The 20,151-nt window shown below is 34.3% G+C and overlaps 1 protein-coding gene and 1 long non-coding RNA gene across 5 annotated transcripts in view; both read right to left on the bottom strand.

Annotated features, from left to right (window-relative positions):
- The window catches only part of LOC147839443 (uncharacterized), an 837,962-nt gene that overhangs the window by 257,165 nt on the left and 560,646 nt on the right, over positions 1–20,151 (bottom strand). The gene's annotated exons all lie outside the window — the stretch shown is intronic.
- The window catches only part of efr3bb (EFR3 homolog Bb (S. cerevisiae)), a 1,037,141-nt gene that overhangs the window by 970,049 nt on the left and 46,941 nt on the right, over positions 1–20,151 (bottom strand). For 2 of the 4 annotated variants that reach the window (XM_087297282.1, XM_087297283.1), the window contains exons 10-23: positions 19,647–19,805; positions 19,203–19,314; positions 18,078–18,129; positions 17,817–17,989; positions 16,062–16,137; positions 15,812–15,973; positions 14,143–14,274; positions 13,974–14,041; positions 10,568–10,695; positions 9,347–9,438; positions 8,058–8,106; positions 7,864–7,970; positions 5,582–5,631; positions 3,397–5,490 (exon numbers count right to left, since the gene is read on the bottom strand). In XM_087297282.1, the coding sequence (XP_087153408.1) occupies positions 5,385–5,490; positions 5,582–5,631; positions 7,864–7,970; positions 8,058–8,106; positions 9,347–9,438; positions 10,568–10,695; positions 13,974–14,041; positions 14,143–14,274; positions 15,812–15,973; positions 16,062–16,137; positions 17,817–17,989; positions 18,078–18,129; positions 19,203–19,314; positions 19,647–19,805 (1,466 nt within the window). In that variant the 3' untranslated portion in view covers positions 3,397–5,384. 4 annotated transcript variants of the gene reach the window in all.

Below are 20,151 nucleotides of genomic sequence, written 5' to 3'. Positions count from 1 at the left end.
ACCTTAAAATGGTTTTTAGGACTTTCTCCAGAAGAAAAAAATATTATCAGACATACTGTGAAAATTTCATTGCTCTGTTAAACATAATTTGGGAAATATTTAATAAAGAAAAAAAATCAAAGGGGGGCTAATAATTCTGACTTCAACTGTATACTCTATATAGTTTAATACAGTGGCAAAGTATACAGATTTTAAAGAACAATTGATGAGTATTTGGGGCTGCACTGGCATCTTTAAATAGTGTTTTAATATGACATCAAAATATTCTTGTATTGAGCTGTAAAAGTTAGACAGAATGAGTCTTCAATCTGTTTTTTTCCCTGTAAAATGCAAGATTGGCATGAAAGCAAATTATTGCGCTACTAAGAAATGACAAAAACCCGAACAACAAAACAAAAATTAACTAATTTAATAGCCTGGGTCAAATGAAAGATCTACATTTTGCCTAGAAAATAAATAAATACGTAAATAAACAAGACACTTAAATATGAAAAAAAAATAAAATAAAAATGTAAAAGCTTCAAATTTTGCCTAGAAAATAAAACAAATTTAACAGCTTCAGTCAAATGTATGATCTAAAAATAAATTAATCTGTAAATAAAAAAAGCCACTAAGAAAACCCCAAACAAACAAATAAACAAACAAACAAACAAAAAAACTAATTTAAATGCTTCTGTAAAATGCATGATCAGCATTTTGCTTAGGAAAAAAAAAACTAAAACAAACAAATTTAAAAGCTTCGGTCAAATGTATGATCAGCATTTTACCCAGAAAATAAATAAATATGTAAATAAACAACTAACAACTAAAACAAATAAAAAAAAACGAAACAAAAACAAACTAAATCTAAAAGCTATAATACACTTTTATTTTTGACGTATAAAAATCTCTAAAAAAGCTTAACTGCATAAATCTGACTCTCTTTTGAATAGCATGGTTGGCATAAAACTTGCTAAAGATGGATAAGGAAGAACTTAAAATAGTGGAAGACGTATGACAGACAAATATATTAGCTAACCTCTCCATAAAAAAAACTTGCATCGCATATCATATGAAATACATTAATGAATTAATAAAATTGCTGCATTGGTTTGTTTTGTTGCTTTAAGCTAATCTAAAACTGAAATAATCAAATAATATCAGCTAAAATTCAATCATTTAGTTGCCATTTACACTTATTTAATAAGTAGCTGTAAAATAAGCTGCATGATGTATAGTCTTAATGTATATCTAATGTATATCTATGGTCTTAATTGCAAAATAAACCCTAATAAATTAATCTTTTACATAGAGATACAGCTCAGAACTGAAATAATCTCACTTGTTCCGTTCTTTATGTGATTCATAGCTGGGGCTACAAAACAAGAATAAATAAGCATGAGCAAATGTTTGATGGATGGCAATGCTATCATTCCTTCATTCGCTTTTGAGCCCTGGAGCTAGCAGTCAATCACGAAAAACAAATCTGCGGACTCTTTTAAAAGAAAGACGTCAGACCGCTTGGCAAAACACAAACCCACACTCTCATTCAGACAATGAAACCTGACCAGGAATAAAACTGATTTCCAATAAACAGCTACTGTATATACATATACTCGTTGATCTTATATACACTGTAAAAACAATGCTAAAAAATAAAATATCTGATGACTTAAAAATCAGCACAACAAAGCAAGTTAAAGGCTGAGCAAACGGTTCGATAAATAGAAATAAAAAAGTGCGAATTAAATAATTCCTTCAGCACCGGAGGACTTTAACACCACTTACTGTAGTAACAACTGTGTTTAACATGTAAAAACAAGCAGAGGACAGACATCACCTCCATCTACACAGACCGCAGATCACTATTGTGTGCTAAAGATACCAGTGTTTCATGAAAACAACGAAGACGTTCATTTTACTCATTTAACCGAAACAGAAAGATAGCACCAACAAGTAACATCATTTGAGAAATGTTTTGTGCAACAAACATGCCTCAGTGACTACGTTTACATGGACATCAGGAATCTTAATCTGAATAAGGCATTAATATGATTAAGGTCTTTACATGAGTTGTTCCTTTCATGATCCCGTTTCACATGTTATAGCGCATAATTCGATTAACGTCATTGCGTCACCAGGCTATTCAAGTTTCCTCTGGAGTTTCATGTAATTATAAGGGTTTTTATTCTTAATTTGTTGACTTTAACTGCTGTTTGGCACTTCCACTTTTATTCATTTTCTTATTGGCTTAGTCCTTTTATTAATCTGGGATCGCCATAGCCGAATGAACCGCCAACTTATCCAGAATGTTTAACACAGCGGATGCTCTTACAGCTGCAACCCATCACTGGGAAACATCCATACACACTCATTCACACTCATACACTAAAGAGGATTTACCTTACCCAGTTCACCTGTACCACATGTTTTTGGACTTGTGGGGAAAACCGGAGCACCCGGAGAAATCCCACGTGAACACAGGGAGAACATGCAAACTCCACATAGAAATTCCAACTGAACCAGCCGGGGCTCGAACCAGCGGCCTTCTTGCTGTGAGGCGAAGAAGTGTGGGACACACTGCGCCACCATGTTCCACCACTTTCACTTTCATTCAGGAACATTTCATGCATGCCCCCGCGTGACAAACAAGATATTGGATGAGAGTATGAACTGATGGAAGAGTCTTGTTTTCATGGGATTTGATACCGCATGCCGTACGGTGAACAAAAATACTTCCGCATTTCATGATGGAGGTGTCTGTGGTCGTTCATTGACTCGGTAGGTGCAGAGAATAGTGTCAAACAGCCATGTGTGTACCTAATATCCTGTCACAAAACGTGGCGAAAAGTCCTACACAACGGTAATAGTTTTTCAAGAGTTCACACTTAGATAATGTTTGAGTATTTTAGCAAGTTTAGGATGCTGTCCCGGGAGAAAATACTGAGCTCGGAGATATTTGGGCCCAAGGCTCACGCCTGGTCAATAAGCATTAGGAGGGATACGAGATCAGGTGGCTCTCGATAACTTCCCAAGAATAGACTGTTAACTGCGGCAGTTTGTACGTAGTATGTGCTTGTGACTTTAACTTTTGTTGCATGTTTTTTGACTGCGAGAGGAAAGCGGATTGCCCTGGAAAACCCACGTGAACATGCAAACTCTGCACAAAGAGTATTGACTGGCTCAGCTAGCATTTCAACCAACGACCCCCTTGCTGTGGGGCTACAGTGCTATTCACTGAGCCACCATGTCGCCTGAACTTAGAATTGAGGAGGAGAGAGAAAGAATGGATGGGGGGTTCCAAAACGAAGTTTATGCTGGATATTTATATTAAATTTGGGATAATTCGATTGGCTAGTTAGCGATTAAGTAATAGGGATCAACTGTAGTCGATCCTATCACATGCTCCTCTCGAAATTAGTTTGTGAAATTCACAAGGTGTTTACATGTCTGTATTGCACTTCAATAATGCCACTAAAAAAGAAATACTTCACATTTCCCAATTCGATTTATGATTAGTTTGATTACGACTTTAGTCGGATAATGGTACTAAAATAATTGCTGTTTACATGGTAGACTCTTGGTCAGAGTCCTGTCTTAATCATATTGAAATTTTTTGATTTGTATATTGGTGTCCATGTAAACACTCACTGATACTGACTGGTTGCATTCAAACTCTTGGGAGAAAAAAAACCTCGAACCATATAAAAATGAAACTAATAATAATAAAAAACTAGGATGAGTCTAACATGGTAACTAGTCAAATGTTTAAAAGGTAATGGCGACTTTTTAATCAGACTGATTTTTAAAGAACTGCAACTTTGAGTTATAAATAGTGAGAAAAGTCAACTCAAAATGGCAAAACAGTAATAATTAATTTAGTTAAAGTATAGGCTTTCACACAATTGATTATAAATATTTTGTCCTTTTGAGTTCTTATAGAAGTTAATGTAAAGTATTTATATATACTTAATTTAAAATAAGTACACAGTGCTCAGCATATATAAGTACTCCCCTCACAAAACTATCTTTTAAATTAATATTTTTAACAGGAAGCTACAATATATTATATTTGTGCATAAAGTATACATTAGATTAGTCAGTACTGAAGCCAAATTGTGAGCTTATCTAACAAAATAACTTACAATAACGGTCCAGAAACTAGTACACCCAAATTTACATTATAGAAAAATATTAAAAACAAATTTAAACAAGAGGAAAAATCAAGAGAGGTAAAAAATGGAAAAATTCAATCGAAATTTTGTAGTTTGTAATTTCTTTTAGCAATATTTTGCTTGAATTTAATTGTATTATATTGTAAATATATTTGGTGACTAAAATATTATTTTATAAACATCTGTTTGGGAAATCTGTTTTGTTTAAATGCACCAATATATATTACTCATATTCACTGAGAAATGGATAAAAATATTAATTTTCAAAATGGGCTGTACTCAATTATGCTGAGCACTGTATATAAAAAGGAAAAGTGTTTTAAAACGCTTTATTTTCTAGAAATTCCAAGTTTAGATCTCACAAATAATGATTTCCCCCCATAGAATTGTTATAAAAACACACAATTGTGATATTTCTGACTTTTATCTTATAATTCTATCTTTTTATATATGTATATTTATATATGCATATAAATGTATGTGTTTGTGTGTGCAGGTGTATATATATAAAACCCTGTGGCAGATGTCTATCTATATATAAATATATTTTGATTCTAATGAAAATAAAGCCTACTTGCTGACCTTTTAATTTGCATCATGACAGTATTTTGACAATTAAGCACTATTTACCGCCATACTTCTCAATGCTGCAGTCTCAGTATTTACTGATCTTATTATTATTATTTTGTCAAAGGCAATTTTATATTATAATACTTTAAAGAATGACAGTAATGAAATTCAAATTGCAATCTACAAAATTAAAGGGCAGGCATAATGAATTTTTAATTTGAATTAAGTTCAGCAGATAAATGTGCTTAATTGCAGTCAAAATGTCACTAAGCAAAAAAAAAAAAAAAACTCAATTAAGTTTACACAAAATACTATCTATTATTTCTTATACCTTTTGGGGACCCAAACATGTCCTAAAATAATTCCCTGTCGAGATTTTGCTGTAATATACACCCTGACTTTATAGTGGATGAGAAGAATATCAAAAAAGCTAAAATATTTACAAGTATAGAGGAGTATCAGGAATTTAGTTCAAATGTTTGTTTGTCTACGGTCACAGCGAGAAACACATACAGCAATGAGGTTCATAGGATGGAGAAGGGGTGACCTCTTAGTTTCCCTGTATTAAAAACATTAAAATATCATTTAACATGTGACAGTCTCCAGCTCTCTGCACCTCTGGCTGCTACTGAAGGTTCCTGAATCCTGAGATGAGCTGCGCTAGTAAACACACAAATCCGGAAACTTCATCTCATAAACGGGGACAGAGCGACTCTGGGTTTGGCCGTAACTTGATGTGATGGTTCCAGATGGACTGGGAGGAGGCCTGCGAGCGAGAACAAGAAAAAAAAGAAGAAGATAAGAAGATTTATCAAACAAGCATCTTTATGAGAGCCGAAACAAGTGCTGCAACCTACCTGATGGTGATTTCAAAGATTTGATTAAGTTTGCTCTGCAGCATTGTAGCCTGAAAGGAAACAACAAGAAGAGAATAAGTATTAGGAACAAATTACTTATATGAAGTTATAATAATATTGAGCTGATCAGTGTGAGAGAAGACAACAGTGGCATTTACTATCAGGTGAATTATGGAAATCACACTTCACAACAAGGTTTTATTAGTTAATGTATTTACTAACATGAACTAATAATGACCAATAATAGTACAGCATTTATTAATCATAGTTCAACATTTACTAATGCAATGATACAATCCAAAGTTAATGTACTTACTTTAATATCTTAATCTACTTTCATATATTAACTTAATGGACTAACAATAAAAAACCTGTATTTTTATTAAATAACCAACCAACTAAATAACCAGTTAACAAATCAACCAACCAACTAATTAACTAGCTAACTAACCAAATAACCAACCAACCAAGAAATTAACTAGATAACTAACCAAACCAACCAACTAATTAACTAGCTAACCAAATAACCAACCAACTAAATAACTAGCTAACTAACCAACCAAATAATAAATAAACCTACAAACTAGTTAACTAGCTAACTAATAACTAACTAACTAACTAACTAACTAACTAACTAACTAACTAACCAACCAACCAAATAATCAATGAACCAACTAACAAGTTAAATAGCTAACTAACCAACCAACAAAAAAACCAACCAGGAATGGTTAATAGTTACTGAGGCATGGCTCAAATAACTAGGGAACATTTCTACACAATGATCCCCAAGCTCAAGTGTTTCTAAACAATGCACCAAAGTATGATCTTAAACACCCATGTCGTGTGACTAAGGTGATTGGAAACACCCAGGTCACTTGACTAAAGTGTTTAAACACACCCAGTTAACATGACTTAAGCTATTCAAAGCATCTGTCATTTCAGAAGCATTTCAAGACCTGCAAATCTGCGTTTGACTGACAGGGTCGGAAATAAATCTCTATCTCATGTAGCTTAGTGCAGTGGTTCCCAATCTTTTTTTGCCTGAGACCCCCCTTTTCCCCGTAAAATATTGTAGGACCCCACTCCACATACAAGTTTGCAGTAAGGATGACCAAAAACATGCATGTGGGTGGTTCAGGGACACTTTACTTTGAGAAAAAGAAATAAAATCACACTTCAGGTTGCTATCTTGGTATTTCCTGTATTTTGTGTTTCTAGTATTGCTAGCGCTGCGACCTGAAATGTTTGGAGCTTCTTCACCTGGGTCTAGTATGCTGGGGTCATTACTATTAGCTGATGAAGGTGAATCAGTGAGACTTGTTTTTGTGGAAGACGAATTACAAATTTGTCTATTTTTTGGTCAGCCAGGGGATAAAATGAACTGCTAAAAAAATTGTAAAAATATGAGGCGACCCCACACAGTACATGCTGAGGCCCCCTTGTAGGCCGGCACCCCCCTGTTGGGAACCGCTGGCCTAGTGCATGTGCACAGAGTAACTGTGCTGCAAATGTCCTGAGTTTGACTCTGAAATTATGAATTGATGTATTTTAATAATGTTACTTTTTTATGACCAAATTAAGACAAATTTATTCACAAAGTGTTTATTTGGATGTCAGAGCAATATTAAAACACATTAAAAGGACAGACCATTTAAAAACGAACATCTATAGCTGCATCACCCTAGATCTGAACCCTTTATGTAAGCATGCTAGTCTGGAACTCTCACCGCAACACTAAACCACTTGTAACTCTTCAACTCTACAATATGGGGTTTAATACCTCGGTTTGCTTAACCTTTCCTGTGCTGAAGCTGATTCAGAGCAATACATAAAAATGACTACTAGGCGTCACTGTAGAGACAGGTTTCGAAACGGTTCAAAGCATCGACACATTTGCTTCAACTGTTTCAGTATTTCATGAACCCTTGCTTTGCCCACTACAACAAATAATCAACCAAACAAACAACTTACTTAACTAACTAGCTAAATAACTACCCAACCAATCAATTAAACAACCCAATAACTAACGTTAAGGAGCATATCCCTGGTTAGAGACCCAGCGAGTCAATGTGAATAAAAGTAGGAAGTAGATTTTTAATAAAACATATGTAAAAGTTGATTGAGGGAGTTGTTTTTAGTCACAGAACTTTTCTTCCGCATTTGAAAATCTTTTTTTTTTTAATGATTTGTGTTAGTTTTCTTTAAAGAAAGTTTCTCACTCTGGAAGTGCAACCCATGAAAAGAAACACAGATAAAAGAAAAAGTGCTTTAGGTCGACTCACTCTGGCACCACAGTGGGCAGCTATTTCCTCAAACGGGGCCTTTTGGAACTTCTCCACCACTTGTCTCCTGCGTTCCTTCTCCTGCTCCTCCACTCCTACACTGTCCACTAGTGAATCCACAAACACACAGACATTAGTATTGTTCCCCCGATGAAGAAGTAAATATCTGAAGAAATATTGGTCATTCAACCCACCAATGGCATTTTTAAGTGTTTCAAATGTGATTTCTTCAGCAGGTGTTCTCTGTAAGAAGAGAAAACATAGTAACACTATAGTTTTCAAGAAAAGTAGGAGTTTATTGAGGCAAAAAAGCATATTTAATCGTTCATTAATAGCAGGAATTATACCTTTAAATAAAGTGTGACTAAAAACATGTATTAGAAAAATGCTTTCCCTGATATAGTCATAATCATAAATGTTATCAAATTTTGGAAGAAAAAACAAATATATAAATTAAATAATTATTAAGACAACTTTTTGAGCATAGTTAAAATGCATTACATTATCAATATGTCTAATTTATACTGTATTTAAAACAGACTAATGTAACCAAATAATATTAAAATGAATATAGCTACAAATTATTTCTTCTTTCATGAACGTAATATTTAAAAAATATTTCTGAGCATTAGCATTATTAGCATTAGCAGGTGAGCATTAGTCCATTTATATTACTATTGCATGAATTAATAAAAAAATACAGTAGCTGCTATTGTTTTGCTCTACCCATAAATGCCAAATTTGCCAAAGCTTCCTCAAAAATACTTTAAAAGTCCTTTAGTAAAATGTTATTCCCTCACTAATACAATAAATACTATAAATATAAACATTGTACATGTATAAACTGTTGTTTTCTCTTGAATATGTAACATTTTACAAATATTTATTAGGTTATCATTAGTCAATTTTAATAATCATTGCATGAATATAAAAACTCACTAAAATTGTTTTGCTCCACCTACAATTGCCAAATTTACCAAAGTTTTAAAGACAGCCCTTTTTTTTCCAAGTCTCCAGAATGTGTCTGTAAAGTTTCAGCTCAAACTTCCCATCATACTATTTATTATACCTTTCTGAACATGAGGATTTTCAACTCTGAGCACAATGTAGCTATTTTTGTTGTCTGTGCCTTAATGCAAACGGCAATACGATTAATGCAAATATGGGTAATACGTGTCTGTCAATCAATTCAGTGAATGGGGAAACCGCACAACTACATCACGTTGCGGTGGGCCTCAGAATTGAAGGGTTATGGATCCTATTTTAACATCAGGAAAAAAAAAAAAAAAAAAAGAAACTTATTGGGTTTCTATCACTCCAATTTGACTCCTATATGACTGTGGACACATTATACCTACACAAAGTTCTGTCTAACCATCTTACAAAAGTTGATTTTCATCATAGGTGCTCTTTAAAAGTCCTTTAGTAAAACTTATTCCTCACCAATACAAAGAACTGTGGCTGTAACATGTTTTTGGTTTACCTCCTCTTTCTCTGGACTGTTTCTGGAATCCACCTCCACCTGAAGAGAGATTGTTTCTCCAATACTCTTTCTCTTTGACAGCCGGTCTTCATCTGAGTATGGAAGAGAGTAGGATTAATCTATCGTTTACTTGATTTATCTGTCAGTCAACAAGTAAGAAGAAACCACTCCAGACTGAAGCTGCCGTTCATCTGCTATGCAAATGTCTTGATTGTATTGGCTTCGGTAGCTGTTAATCTACAATTACATTGTTTTCATGCAAACACACAAAAAAAGACACATTAAGAGAGTACTGCGTGACATTTGTAGAGCAAAAGGTGCAGTATGTAAGTTTGACACCCAGTGGTTGAACTAGGTATTACACTCCTGGTTCAAAACACACAAGCACAGGTTGCCAGATTGACGACACCAACAGAAGCGAGCCTGACTATCGAGACTAAAGGCTTATTTAAGGCTGGGTTAAATCGTGTTCTAACTAAAAGCAACGGCATGCGATAGAAGGAATATTTTCATTTCAAAAGGAGTTTTTATCCTAACCAAGACCTGACATTTACATTTTAGAAACCGGTTTTATTTTTGTCTCACATCAGTCATTCAACATGTACATTTAATAGTGTTAAAAGAGGTTTAATATGTATTAATTACATTATAAACCTTACCATTTTGTGGGAGTGCAGTGAGTGCACTATTCTGTGCTTCTGAATAACTATTTAAATTTCTGTCGTTTTACGTCTGTTGCAAACAGCCAAATTGCTTATCACTGCAAATCTTGTCACACAAGTGTGATGTCAGGACACAGGGTTACAATGTAACTTGCTCACCTAATGTTTACATTTCTAATATTTATATTATTTTCTAATTAATAACCACCTCATGTCTCATTTCGGAGGCTGGCATTGAGCAAGTTAAAGAGATCAAAACAAAGACAGACGTTCTGGCACGGAAAGCACATTTTCAATGCAGAATATCTGACTTCAGCACTGTTTTTCAGAAAAACAAGAATGCACACTTAGCATGTTTCTCAAATATCTGTAAACATATCATGCTATTTGTATGCCTAAGAAGAGTAAAAAGCTTACATACAGAACCTTTAAACATTAAAACAATGAAGAGCTAGTTTGATTGGACTATACTATGTGAACATTACCACCATAGGCATTTCTAAATAACAGAGTTAACTGTTATGTTATATGATGTCTAACAAATTGCTGATCAATGCACCTGTGAATTGTGGGACATAAGGTGTAGCGAGTCGTTCAGTGTTGTAGCCGCTTCCTCCAAGAACTTCAGTGATCTTGGCTTGCTGGAACAAAACATCTCCTTCCAGCTTCTCCAGTGTTTTAGGAATCCTGGGAAATCACATTAAACATAATTTTATATACACACATTTGTTTATATAATGTACTGTTCAAAACGTTTGGTCAATGTATTTCTAAAATGTTAATGTGGACTCTTATGCTCTCTAAAATCCAAAATACTGAAAAGCAGTTTTATTATGACACTACACTTTAAAATATTGTGTAATATTACGGTTTTACATTTTTATAATTTATTTTACTGCAATTTAAAACTCTTTTTATTCAATGATGGTTCAGATTCATTACTTAAGTTGTTAACATGACAATGTTCCTTTAGAAACAATTCTCCTATGCTGATTTGCTGCTTAAACATTTATTATAATTATAATAATAATAATAATTATTATTATTATTATTATTATTATTAATGGCATTATTATTATTATTGGCATTATTATTATTATTATTATTATTATTATTATCATCATCATTATCATAGTTATTGTTAATTATCAATTAACTAACAGCTCCTGTTTAAATTTAGGTGAAACCCACAAAACATATTTCAGGTTTCTTTCACAATGGGAGATTTTTTTTTTATTTCAATAGAAATCATTTTGCATTTATTATTTATTTTACTGCCATTTAAAATTCATTTTAATTCAATGATGGTTCAGAATCATTACTTAAGTTATTAACATGACAATGTTCTTTTAGAAACAAGTCTCCTATGCTAATTTGCTGCTTAAACACTTATTATTATTATTAAAAGTATTATTATTACTGTCATCATTGTTATTATTAATCATCAATTAACAAACAGCTCCTTTTTAAATTTAGGTGAAACCCGCAAAACATTTTTCAGGTTTCTTTGATTATTAGGGGGGAAAACGTATTTTAAAAAAAAATCTTTTGAATTGTATTAAACTTTGACAGATTTTAGTTAACGTTTCCCATATATTTTGAAATAAAACCGTCAAGGATAAAAAAAAAAAACACAATAAAGCCCTGGGCTTGTTTTCATTGCAGTCAGCACTGTTAAAAAAGAAAGTTTGGCTGTAAAGTACAGTTAATGCATAAAACAAACAGTACCACATTTAAAAAAACAATAAAAAATTCACAGTCAGTGCTGTGGAAAGTTACTTTTGACAGTAATGCATTAGAATATTGAGTTACTCCCTAAAAAAGTAACTAGTTGCGTTACTTGGTCACTTTTCACAGTAAGCAATGTGTTATGCTACTTTTAAGTTAATTTTGCGTAAATTTTTCTGACTCAGCTGAGGTTTGATGTCTTTCATAAGTTGCAGGGGTGTTTTTTCTTCTTTTTTTTAATGGAAGCTGCAAACAACAACAAACTGTATGACCTCCATTTACCTTTAAAAAACATAAAAAAGTTAACGAAGGATAATGTTATCTTCGGAGAACTTCCTGACCCCAGAGCTACAAATGTTGTATTTACAAATTAATGAAAGTTTAAAGAAATGTGTTTGCTACTTTTGTACTTTTTGTATTATTAAAAAGTAAAATCACTGTCCATTCAGATAATCCTCTTTTCCATGTGTTCAAAATAATGAGAATGCTTACATCGTAGAAATATAAGGCTCTGCCATCTTCCTTTCTGTCTGTTACTGCATTCTCTCATTGTGTGCGGGATTCAACATGACTACGTACATTTTAATTCAGCAATTCATTCAGCAATTTTATTAGGGTGAATTCACTAAACTTAAAATTAACTTGCATTACACTTTTTTTTAAAGTAACTCAAGTATTCATTCCATTTCTTTTTAGTTTAGTCCCTTTAATAATCTGGGGTCGCTGCAGCAGAATGAACCGCCAATTATCCAGCATTCTCTGTATTTCCTGTACATGTGGTTGAATTGACAATAAAGCTGACTTAGATCATTATCCACCATGCAAACTAACTATCATCATTAAACAACCCTCTTTTGATCGCTTTTTGATTCCTAAGTTTAAAGCTGCAGTAGGTGATTGTCTTCAGAAACATGTTTAGTTGTGCTGGTTAAAAGTCTCTTCACATTTTATTAGTAATGATAAAGGTAAATGATCTAAATGTATTTATTTGTATTTTTATATTCTGGGTAAGGCATAAGACAAAAAAAAGTTTATCCAATTAAATAATGTCAGGCCGACATCTCCCATAATTCTGATAAGTAGTTCAAACTGTCTGTCAGCAAATGTAGATTTGCACCTATGTGCACGCAGATACGCCAATGCACATTCATTCGGGCTGTGGTCATTTGGACACGAGTGAAAGCACTAAAAACAACGCTGAATCAAAACTTTTTAAAATCCTAAATCAATATTGGAGTAACTTTTGCACGCTGGAGGAAGGACGACACCATGGCTGAAGTATTTCTTATAGACAGATAATGTTATGTTTTAACACTATATCAGTCACACAAAGCTGATGTAGATTGTGTTGTCATAAATGGGTTATATGCACTGAAGTGTTGTTCAGCCACTGAAATCTTCCGGCAAAATATTAATGTGACTATTTTCAGTTTCATAAGGGACTTTTTAAGTAAAGAGCGCTATTGCGCCTAGCCTGCTTTACTGAGGTGAAGTTGGTTTTATATTCACATTGGTTCATTTTTGAACAATGACAACCTGTGGCGTGCTCCCTATATTATTTATCATGCTACTCTGCATATTCTGTCTGAAATAGCATGCAAGTATGGCTGAGTAATTAGTGTAATTCCAGCACCCAGCCGACCAATCACTAAGCATACAGTAGTTGCTGTAGGACAAAGCATGTGAGAGAGTGAGACCAGCGATCCTTGCATGTATGAAATATTGCACATTATGACAAGTTAAGCTAACTACACAACTGCAAACATGCTAGATATAATACAATTTTTCGTTCAGAATTAGACAATTATAAAGCACTATACAGTTTTTTAACTGGCGAATGACATGATCTAGCGGGTCTCTGTCATCTTTAATGCACGCTTGTGATTTCAGGAGGCATGGCTTTGGACGGCGAAGGAGGGACTGTGTTTGAAGGATACTATGCTAACCGGGTTTGCATTTCGGCAGATCACCTACTGCACCTTTAAATAAACAAATATTAAAATCCCAACCCCTTGTACTACAGTATATGTGATTTTAAACTGAATAACAACATAATAGATTACATAAAACAACTGTAAAAAAGTATAAAAAAGGCATGTCATGTCACTATTTTAACTTTTAATTTTAGGTTTCAAGTTACTACATTTTATAACTTAATCATTTAAGTCAGATTAACTAAAGTTGAAATTACTTGACTTAACTGGCACCATCTAAATGTTTAGTGTGGGTTGTCTTACTTTGGGTTTTCAATGAAGACATCCTCCGGTAAGAGATAAGGAATTTCTTTTTGTCTCATTTCAATCACCTGCAAAAACATTCATACATTTTATTCATCTGTTTTTAATGCAACCTGGCTGATAAAAACACTGCGTGAGTGGACTGTAGTGGTGTTTGATGGAGACTGACCTCATGAACATGCTGGCAGAAAGCTGGCACTGTTGTGAGCTGACTGATGAGATTGAGATAGGCAGAGGACAGGGCATGAATAGCACAGCGGTTGTACACCGGTAACATCTCCTCACTGCTCAGAGCCAAATCCTGGAGAGAAGGAAACACAGGCAGATGAGAAGAAGTATTAAAATACACACAAGAGTCTTTATAAAATGTGTGTTAAACCATATAGATTAATGGAAAAAAAAAAAAAAAAAAAACATTAAAAAATTTATTTTGCATATGGGATTGAATAAAAAATAGAAATTGAATTAACCACTAAATATGAAATAAAAATAAATTGTAGAGTGACCAAAGAGGATGCAAAATGTGATGTGAATTGCATAATGGTAACAAAACTACTAACACATACTCTGAATCTGAATGTGAGGCTACTAAATAAAATGTTGATTCACATTTGTCCAGTAGAGGGCACAACAGGTACAGCTATGTAGGGAAAATCTACTTCACACTTTCAAGCCATTCACACCGGCCCACACAAATGTGTGTCTGTGCACGTGTTTGCATTGACTTTGTATTTAATCAGTTTGTGCAACAAAAAAAAGCTACCTTGCCATTTATCTAAAAGGGATAGTTCACACAAAATGAAAATGACCTCTTTTTATACTTCCTCATGTGGTTTTAGAGTTTCTTCTGTTCAACACAGACTTTCAAAGTAGGCTTTTTTTAACAATGAAAGTCAATGGATACCAGCAATTATTGCACATGGAATGTTTTTCACTGGCTAGAACAGTAACTGGTGATCTGGGAGCCTGGACAGACTGCTGTGTATAATTCCAGATACACGAGAATACGTTTTTTATGTCATTTGTTTTTTAAGATCATTTTTGTTGAAAAAAAAAAAGTTATATTTATAAAATTATATAAAAAAAGGTAAATCATTAGTGTTGAGCCCTAAAAAGTCAAATTAAACTAATTGCAATGCGAAACTATGAAACCACAACCCATTTGCTCATGCTCATCACACAAAAAAGTTAAATGACCAAGGAGGCATGTGGAAATAACACAAAATCTAAATCAAGTCATTTTAGCATTCGAAAGACAAATTTATGCATATCAAATATATTTTCCCAACAACAAAATTGGGGCTAGTGGGAATGGCGAGTGGCTAGTACCATTGGAAAACTACTTCCAACAGTGGCCGATGATCAAAAAAGTTTATATTAAGCCCTGCTAGTGACATGGACTGTGTCTTGTGTGGCCATGCTAATGACATCATACACCCTCATTTTACGGTTAGGTTTAATAGAAAAAAGGGAAACACTAAAGTCATTTTTATTTGTTGTGGGTTTTACTTGACTGCAAAGTGGAGCATTATAACAGAACCCTAAAATGTATTTAGTACAGCTTTTTCCTCTTTAAAAAAATCACTTGCTTTACTTTAACAGCTTTTCAGCCTGCCATGAGTTCTTAGTCCACCTGCTGCTTCACACTAATATGATAATAAGAGTTGAATACTTCAGCTCATCCATGAACGTCATTTCTGCAGGAGTCCAGTAGGATGTAATGAAGACCACAATGATTCCACACTCAGTTTCGGCATCAAACTACACCTTTGCTGTAAATATTGGAGAAAATGACATAATGCGCCTTTAAGGCTTAATATACTTAATAATAATCACACCTGCAGAGCGAGCGCAACACGGATCAGGTCTACCACCACCTCTTCATTGGCCAGCTCCATGCTGATGAGGGCCAGGAGTGAATAAAGCTTCTCAAAGTGAGGCTGAACGCTGCTCTGCTCCTTACTGCACAGATATATGTGTCGGTAGAGGTGCTGCGCATGCTGAAAAAACAAACAATCAGTGTCAAACACAACATCAGCCCTTTAGAAATGCAATGACTTCAAAAAGATAATGACAATAATGCTGTACCTTCTTCATGAAGAGGTTGTCCTGACGTGAGCACTTGTCCACTTTGAGTTTAAGCACAGAGATATCAGAGATGATGCTGCATGGGGGGCAAAGCGACATTTAAAAGCATAGTAAAACAGTTCATCATGTGATCAATTATCACTAAAAACAGGCAGGTTTTCTAACGAAATTTTTGTTTGTAATGTTGCCAATTTTACCGGAAGAAAAGCCTACAGACTCTCAAAAATCAAGACCAACTGACAAGCAGTTTACTGAAGTAAAAACAGCAAATGTTGCCAAATTTCCATTATCACTTGACCAAAACGCTTGCTCTTTCACTTCAGTGAACTGCTTATCACTTCATCTCACTCTTGTATTTTTAATGTTTAATGCTGCCTTCACATCAGACCCGGATGAAGGGTCAAGTGCGAGTGTTTTACATGTTAAGTCAATGCAACACAGTTAGAAAATCTGAAATCTGAACAGCTCAAACTGGGCTTGGCTCAGTCTGAAGCACCGCTGAAAGCCTCCATCATCCATCATCCAGATACAGTTTCTGGAGAAGTTGTTGAACTCTAAGTACACCTCTGAAATCAGGATCTAGTGGACTTCCTAAAGCATGTAAGCACAGTTATTTTCTCAATAAAATCCATGTTAGCCATTTAGCAACGAAGCAAGAGTCACGAGGCAGACAGAAGCCCTGCCCATGACATGAATTCACGTATATTGAAGTAAATTTGACTAGCTAATGAAGCAAATTTGACGCATGAATGAAGCGAGTAAACTCCAAATGTTCATGCGTGTATTTAATAGTGCAATTTATTCGAGAATGCCATGTCTGGTGTGAACACAGGATAAGAGTATGCAGACTTTTCTTCAGTTATTTAATTCTTTTGGATCTATTGGACCATTTTGAAGGTGTATGGTTGTTTTTTTAACATTTCACCTGAAGAGCAGCCTGCAGACTCTCAAAAATTAAGATCAACTGACAAGCAGTTTGCTGAAGTAAAAAAGGTAAACGTTGCCAAATTCTGAAGAACGTTTGACCAAAGGTTTGCTTTTTTACTTCAGTGAACTGCTTGTCACTTCATCTCACAGAGTATGCAGACCTTATTATTTAGTTATTTGATTCTTTTGGACCTATTGGATCATTCAGAAGGTTTTTGGTTGTTTTTTTGCCCTCTTCAAACTCACACTGAATATTTAATTGTTGTAAAATCCATTTATGTTGTGATACGATATTAAAATTGCAATTTAAAACTATTTTTATCACCTAACATTTTTGTTGTTTCCATTTTTAACCAAATTCATTTAATGAAATACATACAAATTTAAAGCCCTTTATCACAAAAACAGGTAGTGATTAACTATGCACAATAAACAGGATGTAAGTATCCCTGTTTTTGTCAGCACTATAACCAGTCATACATTTTGGGTTGGTGTAAAAACATTAATTTTATTTATAAAATATTTATTTCACTAAATGAACAGAAAGAAAAACTAAAGCATGAGGTGATGTGAAAAAAAAACATGAATCTATTTAGACAGAAGTGAAAAACTGCAAGCTTTACATGTTTCTCTTAACGCAAAAAGAATTTGTCACTGTTTTGGAGCACACCAACATATAGAAGTCTTTAAAACTAACAGACTGAAACTAACATCTAAAACTTTATTTGAATTTTATAGGACCTTTAAAAATATTTTAAACTCCTGCTGATCCCATGATCACACACAGCATAATGCAAACACTAGGGCTACTCGGCACACATCACTTACCTGATGTTGGAGAACTTGGGGAGGTTATCATGGCGATCGATGAGGCTGACCAGAATTTCCAGCACCAACAGCCGAATTTCAGCATCTTCTAGCAGAGCAAATGACAGCATGGGATCCAGAAAGGAGTTGGGAAGAGCTGTAAGCATATTAGTTGTCTGGAAACCACACGTGACCTGGACGGTGAACAAAAGAAAGAGTAAAAATAAACATTACATTTACAACATCAAATATTTGACACCAAGCAGGACACCAAGCATTTACCTGTCTCAGAGACTTCAACAGCATGACTTGGATCATTCGGTTGCCCTCAGGCCTGTAGCACAAAAACAAGCGATTATGTTTATATACATGTTTACCACAGAACATTTGGAAAAGTGTCAAACAACAGTGTGAAGTCCTGAATTGTTTTGAGATCAGGTCAAACTGATTTGATTGAACTTTTATTAAACCACAGCTACAGTGAATGGGGTTAAAGTTAAACCTAATGGTTTAAAAGCAATCATACTGGCTTTTAATGTGCCTCATTACATACAGTGTAATGAATACAAGTATTCATAGCACTTCGCCTTTTCTAAATTTTTTTATGTTGCAGCCTTATTCCAAAAATGATTAAATTAATTTATTTCCTCAACATTTTACACACAATACCCCATAAAGACAATGTGAAAAAAAGATTCGTTGAAATTGTTGCAAATGTATTAAAAATTAAAAACCTGTAAAATCACATGCACATAAGTATTCATGTACAATAGTAGTGTGTTGGGTCAGCGATGGAGGGACAATGACAGGCGGTCGCTAGTTTTATTAAACTATTAGAATTGCCATTTTTTATATATAACCATAGTTTTTAATAGTAAAAAAACAACAGCATGCAAACAAAAAGCCATTAGCCTTTTAATTATTTTTATCATAGGATTGGTGTGCATACGTTAGATTAACAACACTGCAATATCGTCAGATACAGCTAATTTTATTGCACCAGGTTAAATTTTTTTTAACCTTTATGGCAATAAAATACATTACAAATGAATACAGGCCACTACTGAACATTGAGGATGATCATGGTGGTTGCTGGTCTCCAAAATTACACCAATAATAGACTTCTGCTGAAAGCATAAGGCCCACCAGTCTCTTTAGCTGAGGTTAATATGAAATAAATTACTACATAAATTATTATAGCCTATGGTTGTTAGACTGTTGCACTTTTTTGTGTTGTCAATACGCTCATGTTTACATAGGCCCTTTGTGTGTGCAACCATTGTTAGTTTATAACCACTTCTGAGGAATCTGGGGGTTGCGAGTCACTGGCATTGATATTTTGGGAGTCGTGGGTTGAAAAAGTTTGAGAACCTCTGCTTTAAAGCATGTAGAAGCTGCAATGCTCACCCTGAGCCTATAGAGGGCAGTGTAGGATGCAGGCCTGGAATCGGGACCTTCCCCATGATGAAGAGCATCACCTCAGAGCGCTGGTATGTCGGTAACGTGTTTGCAAATGAGCCTGATTTAAACAAAAAACACACACAGACCATAATAGTGAAAAATCACTTAAAAGCAGGCAGTGAAATACCACATATACCCAATACACAAACACACTTCATTGGACATGAAGTGTACATTACCTATAAACTGAAGCACATCACCTACGCTTTTAGTTACTTGTTAATTAGTTAAAGGTATGGTAACTAATAACTTTAACTAAATTTGATTGTAATGCAACAATGTTTAATAATAACCTTTTAAAGTTAATAATTATTAGTCTGACAAGAGCTATACAAATAAACTTGAACTGAATTAAAAGCAAGCTGAACCATATTTTACTCTCATACAGACCAATAGTGCGGATGACGGCTTCTTGCAGCTGCCTCTCCTCGTGCTCCTTGATGATTTTGGTGCCGATGTTAGTGCAGTCGTACGATCCCGTGAGTTCATAGTCCACACTGAGCCTCAGATGCCGGAGCAGCGTGTTAAAAACCTCCAACACCGTGGGGCCTAAAATAAGCGACAAACACACTTAAACATTAATAACGTATGCAGATATTTTGTTTATGTAAGCTGCAGGTGAGCAGAATAAATTAGTAACACTGCTGACACATCCGGTTCAATTTTGAGGTGTCATTTTTACCATCATTCTGTTTAATATGGTCTGTAAAGATGAGACATTTCTACAGTCAGAGTTGCCAGATTTAGCTGACTTTTTCCAGACCTAAAGCTGTCTAAAACCTGCCAAGAAAAGCCCAAAATAGTACTATTTTAGTTCACTTTTATTTTAATAAAAAATTAACCAAGTTACTTTAACTGTCATACTTTTTTAACCATACAGCAACCAACATCAACA

Source organism: Danio rerio, chromosome 20 (assembly GCF_052040795.2).
Source record: "Danio rerio strain M-AB ecotype USA chromosome 20, GRCz13ab, whole genome shotgun sequence".
In the NCBI taxonomy this organism is placed as follows: Eukaryota; Metazoa; Chordata; class Actinopteri; order Cypriniformes; family Danionidae; genus Danio; species Danio rerio.
Note: the sequence above shows the minus strand (reverse complement) of the source record. Positions and strands in the feature narration are given on the sequence as shown.